At 40.1% G+C, this 12,557-nt stretch overlaps 1 protein-coding gene across 1 annotated transcript in view; it reads right to left on the reverse strand.

The window, feature by feature from the left end:
* LOC309560190 (uncharacterized protein) overlaps positions 1 to 7,492 on the reverse strand; it is a 30,043-nt gene extending 22,551 nt beyond the window's left edge. The window contains exons 1-2 of the mRNA XM_082263763.1: positions 7,344 to 7,492; positions 1,824 to 1,880 (exon numbers count right to left, since the gene is read on the reverse strand). Of these exons, the coding sequence (XP_082119889.1) occupies positions 1,824 to 1,880; positions 7,344 to 7,404 (118 nt within the window). The 5' untranslated portion in view covers positions 7,405 to 7,492. The remainder of the gene's footprint in view (positions 1 to 1,823; positions 1,881 to 7,343) is intronic.
* Between the last annotated feature and the right edge of the window lie 5,065 nt (positions 7,493 to 12,557).

The raw sequence follows: 12,557 nt of genomic DNA on the forward strand, positions 1-12,557 counted from the left end.
TGTGCTGCAGCTCAGTATCAGGGTCTTGGCAATCCTCTTTTAGCCTAGGCTATCGTTATGTAGGGCAACAATTCTTTTTTTCAGATCCTCAGAGAGTTCTTTGCCATGAGGTGCCATGTTGAAATTCCAGTGACCAGTATGAGAGAGTGAGAGCGATAACACCAAATTTAACACACCTGCTCCCCATTCACACCTGAGACCTTGTAACACTAATGAGTCACATGACACTTTGGAGGTAAAATGGCTAATTGCCCATATGGAAGAAAAATATATTTCCAATATATTTAGGGAAAATTTTTTAGAAATATATAGAATATGGCCAAAATTGTAGCATTTCAAATATATTTCCAATATATTTGGGAAAAATAAATTAAAATTATTTTTTTAAAATATATTTTAAATATATTTTTCTTCCATGTGGGTGGGCCCAATTTGGACATGTTCACTTAGGGGTGTACTCACTTTTGTTGCCAGTGGTTTAGACATTAATGTCTGTGTGTTGAGTTATTTTGAGGAGACAGCATATTTACACTGTTATACAAGCTGTACACTCACTACTTTACATTGTAGCAAAGTGTAATTTCTTCAGTGTTGTCACATGAAAAGATATAATAAAATATTTACAAAAATGTGAGGGGTTTACTCACTTTTGTGAGATACTGTATATACAGTAGGATTTTTACATTTCAGAGTCCATCAATTTAAATATAGTCCATATTGGTTTATATGGGTTACTTTGTATACCCTTAGTTGACATATGGCATTAAAAAGGTTGGTGCAACAAAAAAGATGGTATTTTCATTTTCGAGAACTGATGGAGGGCCGTGCAGATCATTTACATGTTTCTTCAGGAAATAAACAGTGTTGAGAATTATGCATGAACTCCCAGGCCTATTCACTGGCAACAACATGGACATGGACAAAGGAGGACTGTAAACAACCAGGGGGTGCTGCTGGAACCTGGCCTGTGAAACACTGGCATCGGGTCCAAATTCAAGTGTCCTGGGTTTCAGGCATGCAGGCCTTACTTCCTAAGATGGATAAGAGTGTTAACTGTTTGTGTTTAAGGGAGCATTTAGTAGTTGAAAATAAGATATTAGATATTTCTCAGAGCAGGTAAGTGTTGGAGAGGAAAATTAGTAGAATCTTCCTGTCTGAGACTAAAGATCAGACAAACATGAAGTCTAATGATAAGAAATACTCAAGATACTAATGGAGAAGAAGGGACACTGTGAAAAAAGGTTGAGAGAAGAAAGAGAGGGAAAACAGAAGAGATATACAGAACAAGGAAAAGTGTGGCTCCATGCTACTTTTCACTCTGGATGTGCCCAAGGGTGCCCTGGGTCTTTGTGGACCATAGCAATGTCTCAAAAAACATATTTTTGTAGCAGGTGGAGTTAAACTCCATAGATGGTTGGAACAAACCTGGGAACTATAACTGGGAGATAAAGTACAGATATATAAAGCCAAAAGCTGAATCAGCAGACCAGACTCTATAAATCAATGGAGTGTAAATTTCAGGTTGACCCTTAATAAAAACTCATTGTGAGAAAAATTTGGGGGTTACCACTGTTGGCCTTCTTTCAGATATTCTGTTAAATTGACCCTCTGGCTTCAGCTCATTCAGAATCGTTGACTGGGAATAAACATGGAAATCATGGAGATGTCCTTATTTATGCTTGTTTCGATGTTTGAGTCAAAATATTGAAGCCAGAGGGCCAAGATAATAGCATGCAACTAGCACTTTTGAAAGCAGAGGTCAACGATGGCAGTGTCCTTGTTTACCTCTTGACAGTTTTTTGAAATATTCAAGTGTGACTTACCATTAGGACCAGAGGGCCTGTAGCCTGGATCTTTGCAAAATTTAAGTGGAGAAGCATCTGTAAAGACATTGAAGAACCAGATATTAAACAACTTTGAATGAGAACATAGATGCAAGTATTGTGATTTATCTCAGCAACAATATTTGTTTATTATATGGTTAATATATTAGAGGTTTGGGTTTAGGATGATACCATTTATTGACTAACTAAATAGATTGTAATGCAAACTTTCAAAGTACGCTAGTCAGCATGGCTGGAGAACTTGCACTACTAATCTAGTTAGCCAATAAATGGTATTAACTTAACCTCAAACTTCTATGTTTGTCGATGACTAACGCAATACAATGCAATGTCGTCAATATTGTTATTCTATGGAATGAGAATGTGTAGGATTTTTTTTTAAGCTTTGAATATGTATAAAATTATCTTGAAAATTGGCTAATTAATATATTTCGATATATTTTAATAAATCATAGGGAGAGGTGTTTTGCCCATTTTATATTTTTTTTCATATGTTTTGAAACTGACGGATTCTCAGCATAGCAGTACTGATATCCTTTCAGGCTTATCTTGTCTCACTGAAATCTCAGACGGCCATCTAATAAGGGAACACTCATCTCATTGCCCTGACTTTTCGTTATGTTACGAGCTATTTACATCTGTAAACAACAGACTTTTTCCATTTCCACTTAAGCTCCAGAAGATTTTACCCCCTTCATGACCAACGCATTTTTTGCCATTCAGTACTGTGCTACTTTAACTGGCAATTGCACGGTCATGCAACACTGTATGCAATGACATTTTGTATCATTTTTTCACAAAATAAAGCTTTATTTTGGTGGTATTTGATCACCACAGGGTTTTTTATTTTTTTGCAATATAAATAAAAAAAGTAATATCCGATAAAAAAATAAAAAAAAATCGAATCATACATTTAGGCCAAAATGTATTCTGCTACATGGCTTTGAAAAAAAAAATCCCAAAAAGTGTATATTAATTGGTATGTGCGAAAGTTCTAGCTTCTACAAACTATGGTTTATATACAAAATTTGCACAGCTATAGAATCTATACTGTAATGGCGGTGATCAGAGACTTATAGTGTGACTGTGATAGGGTGGCAGGCAATCTGGCGCTAACAGACATTATCTGGCAGGGTCAATAACTGATACGGACTTCGCTAGTGACACTAATAAAGTGATCAGTGATAATACTGTACACTGACACTGTACTGACACTGGCTGGGAAGGGGTTAACTTGTGTGTGCCTAACAATGTGTAATGTGTGTATTATGTGCTGCTTCTACTTTACTATCTGGCTTTTTTTTTTTCTTCCTTTTGTTTTTAGGGAGAAGAAACAGCCAGATCGCTGTTCCCTGTACAGTTTTCTGTTCCTGTGTGTGATTGGCCACAGCCGATTAGCTGAAATCAGCTGTCAAACTCACGAGGTGTCCAATCACAGCACGAGTCAGCTGGGGACGCACACATGCGTGCCCCAAACCCAAATAAGAGGCCGCGACATACCAATGTGTTGCCCAGCCTGCAGTTGCTGCCAGCCCTCAGTACAATTACTGTGGGTGGGTGGCAAGATGTTAAAGGGTCTAAGGATAGTCTGCTATTATTATTATTAATATTATTATTATATAGTAGGATTTATATTGCATCAAAAGTTTGTTCAGTGCTTTACAAAATAACAGGAAGGAGTACAATTACAATACAATTCAATACAAAAGGACTAGAAGGGTCCATTTGTAATATACTGTATGAAAGCCTAGAGCCTCACCTGCTGATTAGCATACAAAATATTATTGTATAATATTTCATATTACACAGCACATTGTATTTATTTCAATGTATTATTTGCAGTTATATGTACACGAGTGCAGACATCTTTGCTAGTGCTGCACAGTGCATGCACTTTACTGTTCCTCCATGCCAATCTATTGGTCTGCCGAGAGTAGAACCAAACAGGAGCCCTTCTGTATAGTTTATTCTGGTCTCTCAGCAGTGATTTTGTGCACAAACATGGAGAACACACATCCTTCATGTACATAGTGACCAAGGACCACAGAACTGCAAGGCCAAAATGCTGACTGCTTGGCCACAAACCTGGCTGTGCATCCAACCACAAATATACAGACTAGGCTGGCTAATCTGCACGCCTTTGGCTCTTGAGGAACCCCAAGTCCTGGCATGTATTAAATGCTTCTGTTACAGCTTGGATCCTCAGTAGCTGAAAGACATTCTACTATATTCTCAAATAATTTCATCTTCACCCAGCACCATAGACAGAGAACAAGAGATGTCTGCTTTGACCACACTAAGAGCTGACAGGCTGCAATCTGTAGTAGGGATCGACCAATATCGTTTTTTCATTGCCGATACCGATATTTTGGTCATCACGCATCAGTATTGGCCTATATGGGCCGATATTTTCGTACATTTAAAAAAAATTTTTTTTAAAATTTTTTTTTACTTGACAGGTACTCTTGTGGAGGGATCTGGGGGTTTAAAAGACCCCAAACCCCTCCTCTGCACTTAAAAGCATTTAAAACGCCAAGTTTAGCTGTTTTGAACGCTGTCATTTTTAAAAATCTGGTGCCAGTACCCGGAAGTGATGTCATGATATCACTTCTGGGTTTTTGCATGGAGACCCTATCAGAGCCAAATGTGGCTTTGATCGGGTCTTCGGTGGCCGTGCAGGCTGGTTGCCCGGATCTCTTGGTGGGACTGGAGACCCGGGCGAGCTGCGGAAGGTGGCGGGAGGGGGGGAGGACGTCCCCTCCAGCTCCTTGTAATGACAGCCGAGCAGCTTCTCAGCCGCATCGGTTTTCATGACAAGACAGCCGACCGTCGGCTATGGACGCCAGTACCAGGGTGATGCCTTTAGCTGCAGGCATCACTCCGGTACAAGCACTTTCCCGTAATATCGGTAATATCGGTAACCTCTGGGGGCGATTCCGATATATTGGGGAAAGTGCATATCGGCTCTCAATATATCGGCTTTGCTGATAATCGGTCGATCCCTAATCTGTAGAACAGGAGACATCAAATGCCCAGAATTCTGACTTTAAAACTCAAAATTTTGTTTAATAAATCTAGGATGGCCCAAGGGCTCTTCTGCAGTAATACAGCAATGAGTGCAGAGCTATAAAATAAAAATAGAGCATTTTATGTTTGAGTGCAGTCATTTATGCACATACGTGTGTATATGCGTGTATATTGCAGCACTGGCTACTAGAACAGGATGAAGAACATGTATACGCATATGTACCTTTATACGTGTTTACACAAGGTCCTTATGGATCTTTCTGTCCATAAGATCCTGAGTATGAACATCAGTTAATTACTTCTTCTGTGTGCAAGAGGTATTGCTGGTTAACACCACAATCCCTGCGTTCTGAATGCACTTGTGCTGGCATGTTTTTTATGTTTTTTGGATGCGTTCCGGTGCATTTTTTTCCCCTCTTTTTTTCTTCATCTCATTTGAAGGCATGTGTGTTCCAGATGTGTTCCATACAGAAAAAATACAACATGTTCTACTTTTGTTGACTGCACTGGTGTGAAATAGGGCCATTGGTATTGATTGTAAACACAGTCCATGTGTTTTTGATGCAGAATATAAAACGCACTGGACTGCATATGGTGTGAACCAGCCCTAGGGCCCTAGTTCATACCAGTGCGGTGAGGTCCAGTCCTTTTAACGAAAGTACAAGCTGCGGCATTTTGTTCTTCTGGATTGCATGAACACGCTTGTAAATGCTGCAGACTGCATTGGAACACACGTGTCCTAATGAAAAAAAGGATTTTTCAAGTGTCAAAATAAAAAAATTAAAAAAAAAAGGAGGAAAAAAAATGCACTGGACTGCACTGGAAATATATACAGATGCATCAAAAACATTTAAAACTGCATAGGCAAAAACACATCTGGAATGCTGAAACTTTGTTGTGAACAAGCCATTAACAAATTTCAATAGAAAACTCCAGTATATCAATGCCCTTCACCACTGATTCTTTCTTCTAGAAAGAAGGTAGTTGAAAGCGATTTGTCAACACGGTATACCAATTAACCATACTAATATAATTATTTATTCATATATTTATTTTGCCACTATCCATATAAATTGGAGACGATTACTACATTTTCTAATATAAGTTGCATACTATTTTGTTCATTAAATTAATACACTAAAGTAGATGATGGGTTATGTAGTATTATAGATTCTTGACATAATTTCCAATGAATTAATTTAGCAGAATAAATGATACTCTGTTTTCAGAAGATTAACAATAAATGAATAAATAAATAAATCAATAAATGTAAGCCCTATTACTTTACGAATCGATGTGCTGTACCATAGGACAAAAAGAAAAAAAAAAGCATAATAAATATATTATGATTTTGATGATGATGATGAAGATGATAGTTACTGTTATTAATTTTTTAAACAAAGACAAATAAAAACATCTTAAAACAAAATTTTTGGTATGAGTGGCGTGTATATGGATGTTGAATGCAGACATCAATTTAACACCAATATACAATTTTGTGTTTCAGGGTGGGGTAGTGAGCATCCCTGGGGAGCCTCGGAATTGAAGAAAGACTACAGCATCACTGTGGACAGACACCTTTATCGGTTTACAATTTAATGTCATGCACATTTCATTAAACCAAATGTTGGTCAGCGGTCACTTGCACTACAGAATTATAATCGTAATTATCATAACCATATTAATATTATTATTATTATTACTACATTTTTTTTGTAAATGTGTAACTATATGTTTGAATTTTATCATTTGAGTTCAATAATTATTTTTTAATTCAGTAATAAAATATTATTATTATATTTATTATATTTATTAAATTATTATTATTCAGTAATATTATTATTGATTGATATTGTGATTATTGGTATATACTGCTATATCACTACAAATACTAATACAAATACTACTACTGCCATTATTATCATTATTATTATAATTATTATTAACGTTATGATGATTTTTTATTAATAATAATAATAATAATAATAATAATAATAATAATTGTTAATATGCACTCTACTACTATAACCAAAAGAGTATTATTATTATTATAGAACATATTACTACTACCACTGCTACTTACAGTAATAATACTATATATCTGTAATCCTCTAATTATTATTGCAATCCTTAAATATAATATGAACATATAACTGCACCATTACAAATTATATAATTGATATTATTATAAGCATTATTTGCTATTATAAAAATACATAATATTATTCTAATCAATAATAAATAATAAAAAATATAATTCTAAAATTATGACTACAATACTCATATAATATTTATATATATAGTTGCATTATGTATGTTCTTCAGAATCTATTAATAGGCTTTTGCTTGTTAACAAAAATCTTTTGAACTGGTTGGGTAACTCAATCGTTTAGCATCTCATTCAGTCAGTTATAATACAGTTATCTCCTTTCATCCTATATAGGTACCTATCCTATTATTTCAGATACTTACTGCAGACACTTAGCAGAGCTACCCAGCACAGGAGGACCTTTGATGGACCTGACCTGCTCATCCTGGCTGCTGGAGGGTCACTTGTTTTTTCAGAACAGGATCCGTGAATCACCAAATGATTGCCTTTATAAGACTGGGTGAGGAGGAGGAGATAGGCAGCTCTTGGTTTGGCTTGTGAATTAGGATGAGCCTGACAACGCATGCCTCACTAGGGTGTGAGAGACTCACAGGGAGCTGACACCCATGGGTGCGTCTGTTTATGGCTCTGGTATTATGTCTATCCCAAAACATGCTACCCAGCAGTTATAGGGTGGAGAGATGTGTGAATCACCCCAGATTCCGATACTACTTTCTCATCTACTGCTCCTCGTCTCCTCGTCTACCAGTCAGCTTGTACCTCTGTGTCATCATGCATGTAGTGCACTGTCTCTTCTCTGTCCCATTGCCTCATCAGCTGCTCTCTCTATGTCATCGCTATTAGTCTCTGGGTATCACTGTTCTAGCTACATGATTAGTTTACATAATTCAGACTTTTTAAATTTTTTTTGTCATTTTTTTTTCCTCTTAGTATCAATTTATGTAATTGTTACCTTTACCTTTATCTTACCTTTATCTTTACTGCATTGTTAACTTATTGCTGCATCCTGAAAGGTTTAAATATAAAAGGTGTTAAAGACACTATGGAAATTTGGGAATCTTGGAGATGTTGGCAGATTCATAAGGCGGCCATAGAGAAGGATGGTGACCGTCTCTAGAGGTCGTCTGTACAATGTAGATAAACAGATGTTAAGTTGAATCCTAGTTGCCGTACATGTTTCGCTTAACATAGTAAGCTTCCTCTGGAGCACGTGGTGAAAACAAACATCTGCATGATGACAAAACAATAATAATAAATATCCTAATATACAAACATACAAAATAGGCCTAACATATACATGGAGGTTGTTGTATAGCCATACAGCTAGATAGGAATATCAACCAGCCAATAAATGATTACATTTTGAGGCTAGGTTCAATGCCCTTGTCATACCACAGGGAGGAAGGGAGAGGGAAAACAAACAGGGAAAAGGGGGAAGAAGGGTGACCAAGGTGGGAAGGGGGAGGGGGGGTGTGGGAGAAGGGAAGAGGAGGGAAAGAAAAGGGAAGAGAAAGGGAGGGGGGGAAGGGAAAGAGGAAAAGGGGGAACAGCCCTGAATGTTGGGCGTGCAAACCGGGCCCGCGGACACAAATGGAGACAAACGTAGGGACCAGGGCTGCATGATTTAGTGTGATGGGGTATTCTAATGAGAGACACCACAACTATAGTCATATGTTAGCAGAAATACATACCTGAAAAGAACTTCAGGTGATAAGACTTTGTAATAGACTAAGCCTGGTGGGCTAAAGAGAGTAACGAGGGGGTCGGTACGTTGTACGTTGTACAAACTGCCTAGTACATGTGCCAAAAGTAACATGGAACATAATTTGTCATATGACCTGAAATGGATAATATGGTAAGTAGGGTGATCAACCAGCTAGATATTGATGGAATTGAAAGGGGGGCCAGGATAGAGACTCATCACCCAGGACCTCACCTACAGTGCGACTTGAAAGACCAGTGCAAAAGACAACAATGTTCATGCAGGGACTAATGACATATGCCTTAACACAAAATGAGGTTGAAGGATTGTAAGAGGTGCATGAAAGTCAGCCAGCCCCCAGTTTGATGTACTCACCTTCCAGTCTGTCACCAACCAAATAAGACCTGTCTCTTGGTACAAAGAACAGGGGTTTAGTTGACACACATTTGCAAACGCATGTGAAAGCTGCAGAGCCACGTCACGGCACCCTGTTTAAATCTGCAGTCCTACACTCTTAATTTAGTGTCCTCACACTGGAGGCACATGGCCGCTAATGGGTGGATGGGGAACAGGTGAGAGGAAGACAGCCCAACCTCCCCCAACCCATCCCCATGCACGACTGGCTGTTGTCTCAAAAAATTCAAATAATTAGGTTATAATATAACCATGGTGCAAACTGGAGAAGACCAGCTGAAAAGCATTACACCTCCATCCCCTTGGTGGATGCAGTATATGGATAGGAAGGGATTTTATATATGGGGCATGGCCTGTAAAGCACACTGCCTTTGAAATCCCTTATTTCCTTTGGGACTTTATATGAGACAAGCAGGTCATGCTATTGGTCTCCATCCCTGTATACGGAAAACACTAGGGTCAAATCAAAACTGCATCCACCAAAAACGCACGAAAATCGCACGGTGGGACTTTAGATGAGGCACCAAGCTGTAAGCAAGGTGTCTCCATCCCTGGTTGCTTTAAACATATTGGACTAGGTGGGACTTTAGATGAGACCCAAGCTGGTGTTGCCCGGCGTCTCCATCCCTATAACAAAACACAAAATGAGGTTGAAGGATTGTAAGAGGTGCATGAAAGTCAGCCAGCCCCCAGTTTGATGTACTCACCTTCCAGTCTGTCACCAACCAAATAAGACCTGTCTCTTGGTACAAAGTTTCAACCTCATTTTGTGTTTTGTTATAGGGATGGAGACGCCGGGCAACACCAGCTTGGGTCTCATCTAAAGTCCCACCTAGTCCAATATGTTTAATGACATATGCCTTAACCATTGAGAGCAACGGTACAAGTCTAGGGATAGACCAGGGTAGTAAAGCAACATGCAATATCAAAATAAAGAGTGAAGGTCGAATGCACAGAATGAATGTGAAAATCCCAATTATATTTAACACCCCATTCCACACCAGAGTATAGCAAAACAAGAAATAGCATCTTAGGAGCTATGCAAACTCATTAGGGAGTCACATAGATCCTGATCAAATCAAGGACTCCCTGTCATAGATATCCAATCATAAGAAGGATTGTATAAAGGGGCCAGATGAGAGGGAAACCCCGGCCTCCAAATCCAAGTGAGGGAAGGCGAGGTGGGTAGACCTCATATGCCTAGGACCTATAGAACGATGGAAATAATGAGTCCACAGACGGAAATATGTGGTGACATATTAGCCCAATGAGGAAAGTAGGCTTACCCTGGTATGTTCAGGCAAGAGTTTGCTCCCGATCCAACGACTACATATGCACCCCCCCGGATGGGGATACCGCCATGCTTAGAGCGTGTAACGCGCTCTATTTGAGCGCTGTGGTCCCGGGCGATGAGTCATCCATGTGACGTCATCAACCCCGGCCGGTGTTCCCCGCGCATGCGCGGGCCACGGGCGTCACCATGGTGACCCAGCACAGAGCCGGCCGTGTCATGGCTGGGGTGAGGGAGCCCTTGTGAGTCTGGACGACCCACAGCGCTTCCTACTAACCACGCCAACAGGGGCGCCGATTGGCAGCCTGACCATTGGGCGTGGCTACCCGGCCGTACGTCAGCTCCAGGACAGTCCACGGGAACGGAGTGTACGCCTGCACACACACAGCGCCACCCTGTGGGCAAGGGGAAAAAGGAATTGGCAAAAATAAAAATACAAATAAAAATGAAACAAAACAAGAAGGAGAAAAAGCGGGGGTAATAAAAGGGAAGAAAGCCCCCAACAAGACAAAACCAAAGTTACATATAAAGTGCACCGTTAATACAGCCTAGATGAACGGAACACTTTAAAGCATAGACAAAATACCTACATATTATCACATGCAGACATGTTTACAAAGTACATAAGGTAGATTGAGTGCCACCCCGACCAAGTGTTGGACCGAAGATGTCCCAAAAGGGGGCAGCTAGGGTCACAAACCCATGGACACCCGGTGCAGTTGATCAGTACAAGAGTATTGAACCCGATAAAATACATATAGTGCCTATTAGCTACACTGTATATATCAAACAGTGATTATGAAACTTAAAAAACTTGAACCATATTGAACAGGAAGGGAAGGGACTGGGAGGGTGGAAAGGGAGAGGGAGAAGGGAAGGGAAAGGAGGGGTTACCAGAGAGGGGAAGAGGGGAAAAGGGCAAAAGAGAAGTTGGACCTGGGGATCTATAGTTACAGGTCAGAGAGGGAAAGAACTGCGCTAATATTCCTTCACAGGAAGCATTTATAGGAGTGCGCCTCATTGAGACCTGGGCAAGTGTTGGCGTTCAGACGCTCGATCCAGAGGGATTCCCTCTGGAGGATGCGCTGATTCCAATCACCGCCCCTTGGGTCGCGAGGTATTACCTCCAAAACAATGAAGTTGACATTGGTGGTATTAAACCGATGGTAAAGGTCTAAGTGCCTACTCACTGGGGTGATCATTTTACCTCCTGATGAGTAGTAGATGTGATCATTTATTCGTCGTCGAAATTGGCAAAACGTCTTTCCTACGTAAAACATGTTGCATTTGCAAAACATGAGGTAGACCACCCCCTCAGTGCTACAATCTGCTCTGAAGGTCGGAATAAATGTCTCCCCATTCGGTAAGATAAATTTGTTGCCCTCGGCTACCCAAGGGCACATATCACAATTGCGGCATTTGTAAATGCCTCGTGACCCAGAGACTATGGTCTTTTTATGGCTATAGAAGCTACAGGTTAAGCGGTCTCGCAAGGAGGTAGTCCGCCTAAAGGTGATCTGAGGCACTGCGTTCACATGTTTGCCAACTATTGGGTCTTCTTGCAAAAGATGCCAATGTCGGTTGAGGATATTGCACAGTATGCCCTGATGACTAGAAAATTTGGTGATGAATTTAACAGGGTGATTAGGGGAGGTAGGTTTGGTGCGATAAAGGAGGGAGTGTCTATCCTTTGACAGAGCCAAATTGTAGGCTTTGCGAAGAATACTCTTGCTGTAACCTCTCTTCAACAAACGCATGCGCAATAGGTTGGCTTGTCTCTTGTAGTCTGCAAGTGATGTACAGTTCCGTCATAACCTGATGTACTGGGCGTACGGAATGCTGCGAACCAGTGCTGGTGGATGTGCACTGGTGGCATGCAGAATAGTATTTCCTGCTGAGGTTTTGCGAAAAAGGTCGGTGGTGACCTGGCCGCTCAAATCCTTCCTAACTGTCACATCCAAAAAATTGACCTCATGTTCATCCACAGAGAACGTGAATTGTAGGTTAAAGTGGTTGACGTTCAGGTGTTGGACAAAGTGCGTCAAGAGCTGACGAGGACCTGTCCACACCATGAATACGTCGTCAATATATCTTAACCAAATCTCAACATAGTTAATATATTGAGCCAGTGTCTCGTCGGAAAAGATATGGCGTTCCAACCCCCCCAGG

The sequence above is a fragment of the Pelophylax lessonae genome (assembly GCF_965119305.1).
Source record: "Pelophylax lessonae genome assembly, chromosome: 7".
In the NCBI taxonomy this organism is placed as follows: domain Eukaryota; kingdom Metazoa; phylum Chordata; class Amphibia; order Anura; family Ranidae; genus Pelophylax; species Pelophylax lessonae.